The sequence below is a fragment of the Sminthopsis crassicaudata genome, chromosome 3 (genome assembly GCF_048593235.1).
Source record: "Sminthopsis crassicaudata isolate SCR6 chromosome 3, ASM4859323v1, whole genome shotgun sequence".
NCBI classification, from domain to species: Eukaryota; Metazoa; Chordata; class Mammalia; order Dasyuromorphia; family Dasyuridae; genus Sminthopsis; species Sminthopsis crassicaudata.
In genome coordinates this window covers 611,014,119-611,032,874 of record NC_133619.1, presented here as the reverse complement: position 1 = coordinate 611,032,874, position 18,756 = coordinate 611,014,119, and the positions used below count along the sequence as shown (strand labels likewise).

Here is an 18,756-nt window from a genome sequence, read left to right as displayed (position 1 = left end):
AAAAAGTACCCCCAGAGTACTCAAGTGAGGCTAAGAGACAGAAAGATGGAGATGGGCATATACACACATGAAGTGTGTGTGCTCGGTTGTGGTGTGTGTACAAACACACATGTGCACACAGGATATTTGCAAATAAACCTACACCATACCCGTCCACACACACACACACACACACACACACACACACATATATATATATATATATTGTACATGTATGTGAATATGTATGATGGGTGTGTGTTTGGGTGGGTGTGTGCATAAGCATACATATACCATCCATGTGTGTCCACTTATGTATCACATGTGTGTGATGTGTGTTTGATGTATCTGATGTGTGCACAAACACACACCACACAATGCACACACGAGTATTGCTTGTTTATGTGAATTGTATGATGGGTGTGTGTTTGGTTGTGATGTGTATGCAAACACATGCCATGTGTACATATATAGATGTGTATTGCACATGTGTGTTGCATGGTGGGTGCGGTGTGTTTGATGCATGGTATGTTATACAAACACACACCACACATACATGCACACACCTGTATTACCTGTGTGTGTGCTGGGTACATGTGTGTTTGGTGTGTGATGTGTGCATAGGAGGACACATACACCACAAGCACATGTGTATTACATGTATTGCTGCATGGTGAGTACATTGTATTTGATGTACAGTGTGTATATAAACGTGTGTGTTATATATACACATAAATGTATAAAAATGCTAGAAAAATTCCAGCTGTTCTAAATGAGTTTTTTCAGCCCCAGATTTCCTGCTCTCTCACAAAGGGGTCAAGAATTGGGTTAGGGAAGGAGTGCTTCTCCTGAGGAAATCGCCAATTCTTGAAGGATTTTACATTAGGCTTAACTCTGGAGACCCCGGGCAACCCCCGACACCTCACTGTGGGGGGAGCGCTTGTCAGGAAGTCCTGGGTTTGATTACAGCCCCAGGTCTCTCCCAGGTGGCTCTGAGCAAGTCATTGTCTGCTAAGTTACAGAGCGCCTGTTCATTAGTCTAGGGGATTTTCTCACTGGGAGCTTCCCATGTTTATAACAAAACAGCAGACCTGTCTGGAAAAAAATGGCCTGCGATCATTCTTATGAGGTGCAATGAGGGCAACTCCATTTTGTAAGGACAGAAGGAATTAGGAAACCCCGTGGGGGGCAAACACCCTGCCCCAGCCCCTGTAACCAAGGCACCGAGGGACAGTTTGGGGGCAGGCATCCTCCCCAAACACTCAAAGTTCAGCAGTGTCCCGCAGAATCCAAGGCTTATCTCAGGCCCTCTCTATAGGAAGCCTTTAAAGAGCCTCACAATCTGGTTCCACTCCAGTTGTTCAGGCTAATTCCACATTATTACCCTACTCCAGAATGGAGTGACATGGTCAGATGTCTTAAAAGACTCTCCTCTCCTCAAGAACCTTCTGAAACCCCTTCATATAGAAATTCCCTTCCCTTTCTAATCAAAGTCATCTTCTTCACGGGTGGAAGATTAGACTGTGGCAGAGACTGGAATAAGAGAGATCCATTCCTAATGGATCCAGGTGAGAAGCGACAAGGGCCTGTGTGCCCTGGCAGGTACCCACCCGGAGCCGAAGAGCCACGCACCCCTGGGGGCCCCACTAGCCTACCTGTCAAGTTCTTTGAGTTCACCGTTTGAGCTAAGATGGCCTTCAGCTTCTTGATCTCCTCCTGGTACTCCCTCAGGAGGGCATCCTTGGGATCCTCATTGATGCGAGGCTTGTTCTTGATGTTCTTGGCTCGGTTTGCATAACGCAGGGTGCTGAGAGTCTCATCATAGTTGTTGTCGGCTGGGGACAGGCAGGCCACCATGAGGGTCTTGGTATTGCCCCCCAGGGAGTCCTGCAGCAACCGGGTCAGCTTCGAGTCCCGGTAGGGGATGTGTTTGCAGCGGCCGTCCACCAGGGCCGAGATGACGTTGCCCAAAGCTGACAGGGAGAGGTTGATTTTTGTGGCCTCCTTGAGCCGCTCCCCGGTGGCCCCGGTTTTCGACTGCCTTTCACTTCCTGCCAGGTCAACTAGGTTCAACTTCCCTGCCCGCAGGTGGTCTTTGCCTCGTTCATCTGCAGGGGGGAGAAACAAGTTGGGGCCAGAGAGGGAGGGAGAGGGAGAGGGATGGGCTCTTTAGAAACCCCCCCTCCCCGGTCAGCCAAGACTTTTATCTAAGAGACAGCATAGCTCAGGGGCCTTGAAATCAAGAAGGCCTGGACTCACATCCAGCCCCAATGGCCTGGGCAAGTCATTCCAATTCTCTGGACCACAATTCCTTTATTTGTAAAACAAGAGACTGGATGTGGTCCCTTCCAGCTCTAGATCTGTGCTCTGATGAGACCACCACAAGCCTCTTTTTCTCCCTGTGTCTCACCTTCCTCAGTTGTAAAATACAGTTGAATGTGATGGTTTCTAAGGTCCTTTCTTGCTCTAATGCTTTGATGTTGTACCTGGAATCCTGGGCTTAACCTGAACTCTTTCCCCTCCACAATCTTTTCTACCCAATCGGTTTCCAAGTCTTACAAATTTCACCTTTTGATACCATCCCCCTCCCTCTAATCCCACCCTATCACAAGTGGCCTCTGCCTTCTCCCCTCCTGGACTCTTCCAACACCTAGCTAACAAGTTCTCCCACTCCCATTTTTTCCCCACTGAAGCCCATCCTGCAAATTCTGGGTAAATCACCTTTCTTACAAAGAAATCCGACCCTGTCCCTTCTTCCTCTGCTCACAAATCTTCAGTAGCTCCCTAGCAAGCAAAATTCCCTAGACTAAAATTCAAGGATCCTCATAATAGAGGACTGGAGACTCACTGAATCGAGCTGGCAAGGACCCAGAACTAATCTGACCCTTAGCTGGGCAACAGGCCAGGACAAGAAGCCAGGGGGCCTTTGCTGAGCATCTTGCTTCCCTCTGGGGTGGCTTTAATTGATATCAAGCCTAAATACGGCTCTCCACGGCTCCTCATTCTGACCTCTGGAGCCCGAGAAGACAAGAACAATGAGATAGATAGCTTCTGTACCCTTGCAATAGATAATCTTTTTCAGATACTTCAAGGCAGCTCTCACCCCAAGTCTCCTCTTCCTCAGGCTAAATGTACCCAATTCCTTCAGCTTAACCTTCTTTGGACACAAGACCCTAAACCATCCCAGCTACCATCCCTTGAAGGATGCTCTCCAGGTTATCCACATCCTTAAAAATTTGAGGTGCCCAGAACTGAACAGAGCATCTCAAATGTACCCTGACCAGAGAAAAGGTCAGACGGGACTCTCATCTCCCTCTTTCTGGACACTAGGCCTGTCTTACAGCAGTTTGAGATCCCATTAGCTTTCTTGGTGGCCATATCACACTGATGACTCATATTGAATATGTGGGTCCACTAAGACTTCCAGATCTTCCCCAAAGAACTTGATCTCAAACTCTGACTTCACCGTGTACTTGAAAAGTTGACTTTATAAATCTATTTTGGACCGATGTAAGATTTACATTTTTCCCTAACCCTTGACATCTTGAGAGGGAATATGGAATAATATCTGGAGAGCTGGCCTTGGAGTTTGTTTTTCATTTTTTTGGTTCTTGTTCTTTTAAAAATTTTCAATAGTATTTTATTTTTCCAAATACATGTAAAAATAGTTTTCAACATTAATTTTACTAAGACTTTCGTGTTTCAAAATTTTCTCCTTTCCTTCCTTCCTCCCTCCCCAAGACAGCAAGAAATATGTGTTAATATATGTGCATATATATATATATTGTAAATATGTGTAATATAGATATATAACACATACATATATGTGTTAATATGGTTAAATATGTGCAATTTTTTTAAACATGTGGAAAATCCCATATTTAAATCCTTTCTCTGATATAACCTAGCTATGAGACCAAGGGCCAAGTCATCTAACTCCCTTTCTTCCAAACAATCCTTTAAAGCTATAGGTACCAGAAGAATAGCTGATCTAGATTTCTGGAAGGAGTTTTCATGCTACACACTAATAAAATCATAGATTTAGATCCCCTCCCCTCATTTTTAAAAATTGTATTACATTCAGCCCAATGCTCTAGCCAATGAAGTTCCCTCAGAATCCTTTCTGACCCCACTATATTAGCTTTCCCTCCAAGCTTCATGTCATCTTTCTTTCCTACTTCCTATCACTCTCCTACACATAATTTAGACTATTGTCAACTTTCTCTCCTCTTTGTGGTCTTTGTTCATCTCACTCCTGATTAGCTAGAACACTCTCCCTCCTTTTTACTTAAAGAATTCCTGGTTATCCTTTAAAATCCCATTCAAATGTTACTTTCTCCAGGAAGCCTTTCTTGATTCCTCCCAGTTAGTAATAGACTTTCCTCTCCAACCTTACTGGGCACTTTGTTCACACCTCTCTAGAGCACTTTCAATGTAATATTATAGGAATCCATATTTGAGTCTTATTCCTATCCTGGATGGTGCGCTCTTTGAGGGCAGGTACTGAGCTAAATTTACATCTCTCCCAAAAATCTAACATGATATTTACTTAATAAATGCTTATTGAATGAAGAAGTGTTTGAAGAGATACTCGGTGGCTAAAAACCTAAAGAAGTAGGCAGCAAGCCTAGGCCTGAACTTTCGAAAGAATGGCTTTTTCTTAACCCGAGAACCTCTCCGAAACTCCCACGAGTTCTATGATGGACCACAGTGGAGGGAAGAGGGGGAAAGGCAGGAGAAAAGAAAGGAAAGTTTCTTTGGTGGCAGACCTGGGACTAGGAACTTTTATATCTGGGACAAAGACCTAGATATCCCCAGATGACTCAATGAATCTAGATATTACGCCCCCTAAAAAACAAAAGAACAACTCATCTTAAGCAAACCCTAATAATAACTACTGTGTCTCTGCAGCACCATCAGATAACTTCCTATTTTAACTAATTATTCTTGCTAATGAGGAGCCAAGTGTTGTTTGCATGCATTGTCAACATCCTCCAAACTCAGGGCTATCAAAATGACACCCTCTTAATTCAGCACTTTGGGGCAAAGCCTCAGTGCCCTGCCTTAGTTAGAGCTCTGCCTAGTGGTGACAGAAGAAAGGGGCTGCCCTCACAATATGGATACTCTGCCTAGAAGGCAAGCTTCTACGAGGCTGATTACTGCTTGGGTCACATCATAAAATGGTTCCAAACCAGAGCGGGCAGGGTGGAAGCAAATTCGGTGGAAGAGTTCTTTTAATCTTGGAAGATTCCACGTGTCAGGTCAAATGAATGCATGAGATAATGGGAGAAGAAAGGGAAGTATTTGGTACTTCTTGGTAGTACTTGAGTGCTTCCAAGCAGCCCAATAAAATACAGACAATCCAAAAAATTGCTCATGTTAAGTAAGCCCCTGAAAGTGCCCTAAAAATGACAAGCAAGCACCACAGCAGATAGAGCACTGGGCTATATAATCCTGTAAAATGGGGCTAATAATAGCACCTGCCTTGAAGAGTTGTACACAAGTGAGGCAATATTTGTAAAGCACACTATGGGCACCTAATAAGTACTAAGTGGGAGGAAGAATTTGAACCAGGTCCCCTGGCTCCAGGCCTGAGCTTTCTCTGTAATATTGTAGCACACTTCTTCCAGAGCCACAATCAAGGGAGTGGGTGTGCCTCCTACCCTAGAAAAAAGCCACTCTGTAGCTTGAGGAGGAAGACCAGGGAGATGGCCCTCAACCCATCCTCTGGCTCAATCAGACTCGGCTCTGGGTTGAGATCCTCTCTTGTAACAACCAAGCCACCCCTAAGACTATATGGAAAGAAGGCCCTTTATACTGGGACAACTAAACTTTGCTAGAGAGTGGTAGGAATTAGACTCACTTTAGGACACATCATGGTACTCCAGGCCATAAGGTCATGAGAGCATTGACCTAGAGCTGGAAGGGTTTTCTTGAAGGTCATCTAGTCCAGTCCCCACAATTTACAGACAAGGAAACTAAGGCTAAGAAATTAACTGAATTGCCTAGTCACTCAGCTAATATGTGTCTGAAGAAGAATTTGAACTCAAGTCTCCTCCATTAAGCACTGATTAGAGCCCACAGGAGCTGGGGAAGGATTTATGACTAGTTCTTCACTTTCTAAAGGACCTTTCCACTGCCCCAATCCTCCCACTGGGTCTTATTGAGATGTCAGGACCATTGCCATGACCATCTAATGGATCTTTCCACTTAAGACTCTCTTCCTCTCTGACTCATTCCTCATACCACCAGCCAAACCTTTTGAACAGAACCTGCTCCCTAAGATCTCCTGGGTAAAGTTCCAGCTCCTTTGTCTGGATTTTACACCCTTTCTGTTGCCACTCCCACTAGGCTGGAAGGCAGGAAGATACTGTCCTTTGGCCTGTCTTTGTATCCCTGGCACTTGGTTTAGTGCCTGACACATAGCTGGTGCTTAATAAATGCTTGTAAACCCCACAATTTGCAACCAACTCACATTAACAAACATCTCACATTATGTCTTTCTATCATCTATACCAGGGGTTCTCAAACTATGGCCCATAGGCCAGATGCCCCCGCTAAGGACGTTTATGCGGCCCTCCGGGTTATGGCAAATGGGCTGAGGGGCGGAGACAGAGTGTGAGGTTTTGTTTTACTATAGTCCGACCCTCCCACAGTCTGAGGGACAGTGAACTGGCCCCTATTTAAAAAGTTTGAGGACCACTGATCTATACACTGTAGCTAAATGGACTACTTATTCCCTATATGTGCCCTAGCCTTTCCTGCCTTGAAACATTTGTTATTCTCTGCCTGAAAAGCCCACCTCCCTGTGGATTTGTTGAATTCCTATTCCATCCTTTAAAGCCAAATCATATACCACTTCCTCCAGGGCACCATCTCTGCTCACCCTCTTCCGTAATAATAATTACCTTTCTCCCTGCTATATAAACCTAAGGTTCCCAAGAACCTTAGAAAACATTTTGTATTTGTGCATCACGTCCCCCTGCTATTCATTAAGCTCTTGGGGCATAGGGTTTGTGTGGAATAGAGAGAGAAGGTGAAGAACTTACAGGAATGTGTGAATTCTTTTTCTGTATTTTATGTTCATTATTTCTGTGTTTCCCCTGTGACCTGTATAATATGTGCAGGTCCATATTTACCTGAGCCTTGGCCAGCTATATCTGAAGCCCGAAGGCCTGATTTTCTGTTTCCTAGAAATCAGGTGATTTCGGGGAAACAGAAACCTTCCATTCCACTCTCTCCAAATAGCAACAACCAATCAGATGCTTCCCCCTTCCCTTCTCAATGCTCTCTTACTTGTGATGTAATCTCTTGTATAAAAGCTGTGTATCTTTACTACTTCTTTAGCCCTCCTACCATGAACTTTCTCTTTCTCTTATCTCATGATAGAATGGCTCATCCTCTGGCGGTTTAATAAACACCCTTTCTGCTTTCTAGTTTGAGTGATCTCTGAATAGCCATTTTGGGTAAGGGTCTTCTACATCCCACACAGGCTTATGGCATATTTAATCTTTGAATCACCACCCATCCCATCGCTTACCCCCAGTGTACTAGATACAAGATGTTTAATCCAACTCAACAAGCATTTATTGAGCTTTTACTCTGTAAGAGAAACTATGCTAGCTACTGAAGATTAAAAAAAAAAAAAAAAAAAAAAAAAAAACCCTAGCGCCTGCCTTCAAGGAGCTTATGTTCTTCTGGGAGGAAATAACATGGATACAGATAAGCAAATATAAAGCTAAAAGAAATCCTTTCAGCAGGGTGAGCACACTGCTGGGAAATCCTACAAGAGAAAACACTTGGAAGAAAACTGAAGACACTGGAGCAAGGAGGAGAGGACATTCGTGTTTATGGAACTCGAGTTTGTTGGATGAGGTTCTGCAATGGCAAATTTTGGAGGACGCTGGGTCAGTCTCAGCTCTGGTGCTTTACTAGCTCTATGTTTCAAAAAAAGCCACGTTAGCTGGGCTGGGTTTGAATCCCAGCTCTGCCACTCACTACCTAAGTAATCTTTGCTATTCTCTGCTTCAGTTCCCCATCTGTAAATGAAGGGGGTGGACTAGATGGCCTCGGAGACTCCTAAATCTTATATCTTATCTTTCAGGAACAGTGCATGTTTCACAACACTTCTCTGGGCCTCAGTTTTCCCCTCTGTCTAGAAAAGGATTGAACTAGAGAGCCCCTGGGGGGTCCCCCTCCCACCAGACTGCCCCCACCTACCCACAGCATAGATCTCGATGCTGATGGTGAAGATGGAATGGGAACGCGAGGAGTCCTTGTTCATTAGAGTGTAGCCCACCGAGCGGTTCTTCCAGCCCATCTCCATGATGCGCTCGCACTGGGCCACGCTGTGGACTGTGTGCATGGACAGCCCCTTCACGTACACGCCTTTCTCTGGGTGCTCCTTCAGCTGCCGGAGACAGCACAGCCTGGGTCACAGGGGAACCTGCAGAACCTCCCACCCACCTTCTCCTAACCTTAACCACGGGAGATTTTCTGCCATGTGTCCATAACTCCATCCTTCCCGGGGCTCCCCTCCTTGGCTGGAGTAGCCACCCCCAAATGGGACAGGATCACACAATTTTAGCATTGGATGGGACTTCAGGGGCCATCTAGTCCAATTCATACACCCCAACAAAGAGTACCCATTACAACCCATCAGATGTGGCTGTTCAGCCTCTACTTAAAAACCTCCAAGTAGGGGGGAACGCACCACTCCCTCCCAAGGCAGCCCTTTCTACCTCTGGACAGCTCTCATAATTAGAAAGTTTTTTCTTTTTTTTTTTTTTTTTCATTCATTCATTGAAATTCAATGGCTTTTTCTCAGTGCTCATCCTTTTTTTTTTTTTTTAATTTCTTCTAATTGCACATGTTTAATATATATTAGATTACTTGCCATCTAGGAGAGTGGAAGAGGAAGAAGGGAGGGAGAAAAAAATTTGGAACACAAGGTTTTGCAAGGGTGAATGTTTGAAAACTATGCATGTGTTTTGAAAATAAAAAACTTTTAAAATGTCTTCTATTTTTGATATTTTCTAATAATCTTTATTTTTTTATAATAGCTTTTTATTTTTCCAAATACATGCAAAGATAGTTTTCAACATTCACCCTTGCAAAACCTTGTGTTCCAAATTTTTCTCCCTCCCCCTTCCCACCTCCTTCCCCAAGACAGCAAGCAATCCAATATAGGTTAAACATGTCATACTTATCCTTCTTGTTTTCTCTATACTTTACATGGTTTATCATCTAGAAAGCTTCTTCTGCTGAACCCCAGCTCTACTCTCTGAGGTTAAACAGAATGAGTCCAATTCTTTTTTTACACAACTGCCCATCAAAGATTTGAAAACTGGTATCCTGTCTTCCCCATCCTCTCAAGCCTTGGTTTCTCTTGGTCCATCTCCATTTCCTTAGGCCAGTCCTATGGCATGGACACAAGGCCTTTCACCACCCCAAATGCTCTCCTATGAAAGTTCTTCAGTTTATCCACCTCCTTCCCAAAATGTGGTAGCTCAGAATGAAACACAATAACCCAGTGGTGGAAAACACAGAAAAAACATCATCCCCTTACCCCTAAAAGCCATGCTTCTCTTAATGTAATCCAAGACTACTCTTCCTTTTGTTGCTGTCATATATAACATCTTATTGACTCCTATGCCAGCCCATTTCCCAAGCTTGCAAAGCTGTTTAGCTGCTAATTGTTGTCTACTAAGAGCCTTAGATCTTTTTCTTTAAGACAAACTGCTATGTTTGTTGCAACCCTTTTTATAGCAGCAAGAAACTGAAAACTGAATGGATGCCTATCAGTTGGAGAATGGCTGAATAAATTATGGTATATGAATGCTATGCAATATTGCTGTCCTATAAGAAATGATCAGCAGGATGAATACAGAGAGACCTGGAGAGACTTACTTGAACTGATGCTAAGTGAAATGAACAGAACCAGATCATTATACACAGGAAAAACAAGATTATATGAAGAAAATTCTGACAGACGTGGCTCTCTTCAACAATGAGATGATTCAGACCAGTTCCAATGATCTTGTGATGAAGAGAGCCATCTACACCCAGAGAGAAGAATGTTGAATGTGGATCACAACATAGTATTTTCATTCTTTCTGTTGTTTGTTTGCTTATATTTTGTTTTCTTTCCCAATTTTTCCTTTGATCTTTCTTGTGCAGCAAGGTAATTTACAAATATGTATGCATATATTGGATTTAACATATATATATATATATATATATATTTTTTTTTACCATGTTTAACATATATTGGATTACTTGCCATCTAGGGGAGAAGGTGGGAGGAAGGAAGGGAAAATTGGAACACAAGATTTTGCAAGAGTGCATGTTGAAAAATTATCCATGCATGTTTTGAAAATAAAAAAGCTTTAATAAAAAGACAAAATGCTGTCTAAGCATTCCTCTTGTATATGTGAAGTTGATTTTTTGAGCCCCAAAAGCTGAGTTTACATTTATCCCTACTGAATTTCATTTTGGTAAATTAAGGTCAATGTTCTAGCCTGTTATGGTGTTCTGGGTCTTGTCATACAGTATGTAAGCTAGCCTTCCCAGTTTACTACCACCAGTTTGACCAGTAGTCCAACAAACCCTTTCTCCAGTTGGAAGAGAATGGGCTATTCTGTGACTCTGGGACTGTGGTGTTCCAGTCTGAATCACTTTAACACAGCTCCCTGTGCTCCTCTAGATTGGATGTTTTCTTGAGTGGCAGATTTAGTCCTTAACTCTCTGGTAATGAGCTCCTAGTGTGACTCTGTCCATCCAAAACATCAGTTACTCGCTGTTCACAGAGCCTGCCTTCCTAGTCTGATGGAGAGCAGCATCCCAGATAGCTGGCGGCAAAAGCAATAAATCATCAGATTGCCAGCCCGTTTCCCAAGCTGCAGAGCTGTTTAGCTGTTAACTAAAAGCTGTGAAATATAATATTTTCTAAGTGTGAAAAAACCCAAACCAGACCCTGCATCACTCTAGTGGATATCTAAAGGATCAGAGCAAGAGTACATTATCTGCCAAGAGGTCCCAGTTGGCTGGCTCCTTCCACTGGCAACGTGGAAATCATTACAATGTCAAAAACCAGTACACTTCTCACCCACTGCAGCTACACTTAGCCATTGCAGCTACAATGTGACCAGAATCTAAAGAAGGCTGGCTGCATACAAGAGGAGAAGCAGCTGCTCCTTCCCTCTAGTGAAATAGATAAAATATCCTAAAGGCACTGTCTCAGAAAGTAGAGTTAAACCCCCATAACTGTAACCAGTATTTGCATACAGAGTATAATGTTATTGAAGAGTCCTTAGAACAGAGAATATCAGAGCTAGAAGGGACTCCAGAACAGAGAATGTCAGAACTGGATGGATCTTAGAACATAGGATGTCAGAAGTAGAAAGGCCTTTAGAATACAGAATATCAGAGCTGGGAGGGATCTTTGAACCCAGGATGTCAGAGCTGTGAGGACCCTTAAAATATCCAAGCTGGGAGGGTCCTTAGAACAGAAAATATCCAAGCTGGGAGGGTCCTTAGAACAGAAAATATCCAAGCTGGGAGGGTCCTTAGAACACAAAGTATCAGAACTGGAAGGGGTCTTAGAGCACAGACTATCTGGGCTGGAGTGAACCTTTAAGACAACCTAGAAATAGAGACTGGAAGGGACCTTTGAAATCATCTAGCTTGATGACCTCATTTTGTGCATGCCCTCTTTCCAGCACCATTTCTGTCAATCAAGAAACAAAAAGATAGCTTTATTTGATCACCAAAGAGGCTCACTACTGCTAAGAAGATGTCCAGTGAGGAATCTAAATGAACAATTCCCTAGAGATCTCTCTAGATTTGCTGTTAATACAGTGCTGATGCAGCAAACCCTAAGGCACTAAAATGTTAAATGATGAGCAACACTTTCATGAAATTCAGAATGAAAAAACAAGTGGCTGAAAAATGTCTCTTTTACTGAACAAGATACTGTGATGTGCAGTGATACAGACCATCTACTAAATTAACATGATACATACATACATATATATACACATATATATATATAGAATATATTTAGAATACATACTGAAACTGAACAAAGAACTGGGTCCAGAATTGAATGGAAGAAGAGTGAGCCAGATGACCTTTGGGAACTGTCAAGTATTTGTAATGAAGCCAAACATCGCCCTCAAACAAACTTCTCCCACGGTTTAATAACAAAATTTTCCCAATGATGATACAGAGCCCACTCTGAGGCAGGGAAAACCAAAGTCTCTGAAGGATTAGAGCTGCTGGTCACCTAACAGACATCAAGAGGAGCCTGGAAACTATACATTAATTCATTTTTCAGTCATGCTTGATTCTTCATAAATCTTTTTGGGTTTTCTTGGCAGAGATACTGGACTGGTTTGCCATTTCCTTAGCAGACTACAACACATTGCTCATGAATTAACATATTAACAACACAGGAAAAGTGCTTTGAAGCTGAGATGTCAAACTGGCTGAAATGATTAGCAAAAATAAATAAAAATGGAATTTGAATTTGTGTTTTTCTAAGTCAATATGTAGTTTGCAGGGATGTTTCTATTTGAATTTAATTGGTAAGTATGTTGCCCTTCATTCTCAAAGAGAAGCAAAATGACATCATTGTTAGAGTCAAGTTACAGTGTGTCCAACTGTGGCTGATCAGACCCATCCAAGCTCAAAGAGCTCTGGCACAGGTTGGATACAAATAGTCCCTATGAGCATTCGGGGTAGCTTCTCTAACTTTGAGCATCTCTTCTGGGTTAATTCAATTCTTCTCTGCTCGTAGGGCACAGCACCTTCTCTGATGAGGGCACGCCATGTTGGATGGTCCTGTGCCAGTGTCAATCAATTCTAAAGTTCTTTAAGAGAGACCTCGAAGGTGTCCTTGTATTGCTTTTTCTGACCACCTCGTAAGTGAGCATCAATGACTTAAAGGATAATAACAGAGAAAAATTAGATACTTTCAAATTCCTAGTGCAATTTAAGCTATTAAAGCCAGTATTTGAATACCATATTCCAGAGCTGGGGGTGAGGGAGAACTTACAGAACACACAATGTCAGAACTGAAGGGCACTAAGAGCTATAAATACTTAAAACAGGATTAAGAAATTTTGAACACCCATGATCAGAAAAAGCTATGGGCCACAGCATATCAAGAATGTGGGGATAACTGATGGAGAGCCAACATATACCACTGATATATACACAATGATATCAAGAGATCTAAAGGAAAGGTTCCAGCAAAGGAAATGTTCAGTTTGTCAGACTAATTTTAGATATTGGAAAGGAGATTTTCCTCCTCATTCCCCAACTTTTAGCAACAAATATTCTCTAAATGGACAACACGGTAAGCATTACCATTATGCAGCAAAAAAGGAAAATAGAACCCAACATATATTCAGTGCATCAAAAATAAGCTTTATCATAGAGCACTTAGTTAAGTTGCAAGGTGATAGAGATAGTAGAATAGGACCAACTCTGACCTTCTTTCTGGGCCAGCCTGTGTTCTACCTTCTTTTATCTCCTATGCCAGGGTAGAGCAGACATAACGTGAGACTGGGTGGTTCTTGCTTCTATACAGAAGAAACCCCAACAGACATAGCTTATCAGACTCCTTTTTGATGTGGTCTTGAACTTGAGGAGAGCTGACTGGTCTAAGCTTAAGTGAATGAGCTCAACTCTGTTTCTGAATTCATGAATGGACTTTTGGGTAGTTTGACCTTGGCATACAACCTTGGAAAAGAGCTATTAGCTCACAGTCAGCAGTCTGCCAACTAAATTTAACTGGAAAAAGACCTTGAAGACACTACTGATAGGAGAACCTATGGCAAAGCAGTGTCTCTTGCCTTTTTGAAGAGAAGTGGAAGTCCCTAAGTATATGAGGCATATATTTTCAGACATAGCCAGTATAATAATTGTTTAGCTTGATTGTACTAACTCTTTAGAGGGGAAGATTCTCCTGACAGATCACTGCAAAATGACAGTAATATTTAAAAAAGGAAAAAGCCTCTATAAAACAGAAAAAGTAACAAAAAGAGGTTACTGTTATCTTAGAGGAAGTGGGAAAGGGCAAAGCTTGCATAATAAAACTCCTCATTGAAGTTACAAAAGGAAAAAAAAAGTTGAACTTTTAACAAGCAAACTAAGGGGTTATAATGACATAATGATATATTTCAGAAAAAAATTTTTGTTCTTTAGTTATTTCATTCAATCCTATATGATTTTCTGTGACCCCATTTGGAGTTTTCTTTTTTTCCCCTTCATTTATTTATTTTTAATACATATTGCTTTATGAAGCATGTTGGGTGAGAAAAAACCAGAGCAAAAGAGAAAAATCATGGGAGAGAGGGAAAAAAGCTAGAAAAAGAAGGGAACATAATGTGTTTGATTTACATTCAGTCTCCTTAGTTATTTTTCTGGATGAAGATGGCATTTTTTTGTCCAAATCTATTGGGATTGCTTTGGATTACCGGACCATTGAAAAGAACTACATTTTTCAAAGTTGATCATTGCATATTCTTGATGTTATTGTATACAACGCATGCCTGGTTCTGCTTGTTTTGTTCAGCATCAGTTCTTGTAAACTTTCTAGGCCTTTCTAAAATCAGCCTTTTCATCATTTTTTTGTAGAGCAACAATATTCCATTACCTTCATATACCACAGCTTATTTAGCCACTCTCCAGTTCATGGATATCTATTTATTTTCTAATTCTTTGCTGCCACAGAAAGAGCTTCCACAAACATTTTTGCACATGTGGGTCCTTTCCCCTCTTTTATAATTTCATTGGGATACAGACCCAGTAATGGCACTGCTGAGTCAAAGGGGATGCACAGTTTGGACATAGTTCCAGATTGTTCTCCAAAATGAGTGAATCATTTCACAACTCCACCAACAATATATTAGTGTCCCAGTTTTCCTACATCCCCTCCAACATTTATCATTAATTTTTTTGTCATCTTAGCCAATCTAAGAGGTATAAAGTAGAACCTCAGAATTGTTTTAATTTGTATTTCTTTAATCAATAGTGATAACTTCTCTGTAACTTCTTCTTCCACTCCCTTATTGTAGCGAGCTGTCGTCTCCAGAAGCTGCTGGATCGCTCTCTGGGAAGAGATCTGCTGTGTCTACTCAAATCTCTCAGACAGATTCTTCTTCCTGTAGTGAACCGTTGTCTCCAGGCAGTTGCTGTTAACTCTTGTCCAAAGAAGTGACTTCCCTTCCTGCAGAGAGCCCCGTCAAGCCTGATGCAATTCAGAGTCTTCTTTTTATCTCTGGGAGTCCTCTCTTTTATTCTCCCAGAGAATGGGCGTGGGATAATGCAAGGGCTTCTGGGAAGAACCACCCCAGCCAATGAGCTTGCCCCCTCTATCAAGTCAACCTGAGTTCTCACCTTGTAATTGTCCAGAAAACCTGAGTTCTCACTTAGTAATCCTAACACCTTATAACAAAGATAGCAAAATGAATCAACGCAATGACCATGTCTGAAAATGTATATCTCATTTCATTCCTGTAGTTCACCACTTCTAGGATGACAAGCAAAAGGCATGCTTCACCAGCAGCCCACTGAAAGAATTCTAAAGTCTTTTGGTGCTATTTTCCTCTATGTTGTGGTAAACAGGTAATCTGTTCTCGGGATTCTTTTTACTTTACTTCCCACAAGTTTCCTCAAATATTTCTGAATATTTCCTATTTATAATTTCTTATTGCCAATAATAGTCCATTATACTCACATACCATAATTTGTTTAGCCTCTCCCCAAATGGGATACCTACCCACTTTTCTTCCAATTCTTTGCTCCTACAAAAAAGTGATACTATGTGTTTTTTAATTTAAGGAACTTTTCCTTCTATTTTTGAATCTAAGTATACATCTAATATTGATGGCATACATACCAGACTTTAGTGACCTTTTAAATATATATACAAATTGTTTTCCAGAATAGCTAGACTAATTCACAATTTAACCTACAGCCTGCTTTTCCCAGCCCCTTCAAAATTAATCATTTATAGCTCTCATCCATCAATCTAATGGGCATAAAGTAAAACCTCAAAATTGCTTAAATTCACACTCCACTACTGGGACACTGATACATTGGTGGTGGAATTGTGAATACATCCAGCCATTCTGGAGAATGATTCGGAACTATACCCAAAAAGTTATCAAACTGTGCATACCCTTTGATCCAGAAGTGTTACTACTGGGCTTATATCCCAAAGAGGATCTTAAAGAAGGGAAAGGGACCTGCATGTGCAAGAATGGTTGTGGCAGCTCTTTTTGTAGTGGCCAGAAACTGGAAACTGAGTAGATGCCCATCAAATGGAGAATGGCTGAATAAATTGTGGTATATGAATGTTATAGAATATTATTGTTATATAAGAAATGACCAGCAAGAAGATTTCAGAAGGCCTGGAGAGACTTATATGAACTGATGCTGAGTGAAATGAGCAGGACCAGGAGATCATTATATACTTCAACAATACTATATAATGATCAATTCTGATGGACGTGGCCATTTTCAACAATGAGACGAACCAAATCAGTTCCAATAGAGCAGTAATGAACTGAGCCAGCTACACCCAGCGAAAGAACTCAGGGAAATGAATGTGAATCACTACACAGAATTCCTAATCCCTCTATTTTTGTCCCCCTGCATTTTTTATTTCCTTCACAGGTTAATTGTACAGTATTTCAAATGCACAGCAAAATAAGTATGGACATGTATACCTATATTGTATTTAACTTATACTTTAACACATTTAACATGTATTGGTTTACCTGCCATCTGGGGGAGGGGATGGGAGGAAGGAGGGGAAAAACTGGAACAAAAGGTTTTGCAATTGTCAATGCTGAAAAATTGCCCATGTACATATCTTGTAAATAAAAAGCTATAATAAAAAATTCACACTTCTCTTGTCATAAATGATTTGGGGAATTCTTTCATTTGATTGTTGATAGCTTATATAAGCATTTTTTAGGCAGCCACTCTGTCATTGGCACCCAGGTAGGTGTTGGGGATATAACAAAAATTGAAATCTGTCTCTGCATCTATGGAGCTTATATCCTACTAGAGAATATAATACTTCTACTAAATAATGGCAACAATAATAGCAGCTAGCACTTATATAGCAATTACTATGTGCCAGGCACTATGTTAAACACTTTGCAGTTATTATCTTTTTTGATCCTCACAACAATTTGGGGAATTAGGTTATTATCCCCATTTTATAGGTAAGGAAACTGAAGCAAATAGTGACTTTGCCCAGAGCTACACAGCTAGGAAATGCATCTGATGCTGAATTTGCAATCCAGGTCTAGCACTCTATCCACTATGCCTCCTAGCTACATATAAACAAATTAGTAAACACAAGATAATTTGAGGAGGAAGAAAAGGACACTGTCTACCGGGGAAATCAGCAAAGGCTTCCTTTGGGAGCTGAGTCTTAAAGAAAGTTAGAGGTTTCTGAGAAATGGGGTTTAGAAGGAAATGTATTCCAGGCAGGGGGGAATCACCTATACAAAGGCACTGAGGTGGGCAATCACAAAATTCAAAGAATGCCAAATAAACCAAACTAGCTGGAAGACAGAATACTTGAAGGGAATAATGTGAAATAAGTGTGAAAAAGTAGCCTGGGGTCAAACAAAATCAGCCAAGAAATGTGCATTTTCCCAAGAGAAAGGATTCTTGAACTTTCTTTTTTTTCAGAGACCCCTAGAGCAATATGGCAAAAGCCTGTGGACCCATTCACAGAATAATATTTTTAAATACATAAAATTTTGTAACTTATCAGATTTAAAAAGAAAATCAATTATATTAAAATAAGAATAGCAAAACATTAAAAAGAAAATTCCTGCTTAATTAGAAGTGACATGGTGCGATCTGAGTATTGGAAATATTCCTTGGGCAGCCATGTGCAGGATGAACTGGAATGGGAGCCTGAAAGGAAAAAGGGCCATGAGGAATTTATTCTAGTAAGGTAGGTGAGATATTTTAAGGGCCAGGATTAATGGGGAAAGCATATGAATGGGCAGAGAAATGGGTGTAAGGGATGGTGTAGAGGCAGATTCAGCAAGACTTGGCAACTGATTGGTTGCAGAGAAGTAAGCAAAAGGGAAGAATCCATAATAACTCTGAAGTCCCAAACCTAGGAAACTGGGAGGGGGAAATACTTTTAACAAAAATAGGGAACTAGGAGAAGAAGCTGGGAATAATTGCATTCTAGACATGATGAATTTGAGAAAAGTCTAAGTGGGGACTTCTACTAGGCAGGTAAAGGCAGTATACTGGTCACTGGAGCTCAGAAGGAAGATTGGGGTGTGGATATATGGAGATCTGGGAGCCATTTTGTATACAGATAATTTAGTTTATGGGAAATGATGAAGATACCAGGTGGGAGAGTCCAGAGAAAGAGGAGAGGAGTATATGAGACAGGCTTGGAGAACATCCATACATAAGATGCTATGATGTGAATGATGATCCAGCAATGAAGACTGAGAAAGAATGATCAGAAATGGAGGAGGAGAAAGAAGTAGAAGGACAAGGTCTTGGAAGCTATGGAAGGAGAGTGTGTGTAGGAGAAGGAGATGGCCAACCGAATCAATGGCTATAGAGTTAGCAAAAAGGATGAGGTCTGAGAAAAGATCATCGGATTAAATAACTGACTGCATTTACAAATTCTGTGTATTTACGACTAATCTTGGCCCCAGACATGAGAAAATGAACTTCCTTTCTTTCACTGGACAGGTGGGGGCCCATAGCCAGGCA

The 18,756-nt window shown here is 41.3% G+C and overlaps 1 protein-coding gene across 9 annotated transcripts in view; it reads right to left on the bottom strand.

Annotated features, from left to right (window-relative positions):
* The window catches only part of KIF17 (kinesin family member 17), a 71,112-nt gene that overhangs the window by 34,800 nt on the left and 17,556 nt on the right, over positions 1 to 18,756 (bottom strand). For all 9 annotated transcript variants that reach the window (XM_074306001.1, XM_074306005.1, XM_074306003.1 and 6 more), the window contains 2 exons: positions 8,200 to 8,389; positions 1,635 to 2,087 (listed from right to left, as the gene is read on the bottom strand). In XM_074306001.1, coding sequence (XP_074162102.1) covers positions 1,635 to 2,087; positions 8,200 to 8,389 — 643 coding nt within the window. The remainder of the gene's footprint in view (positions 1 to 1,634; positions 2,088 to 8,199; positions 8,390 to 18,756) is intronic.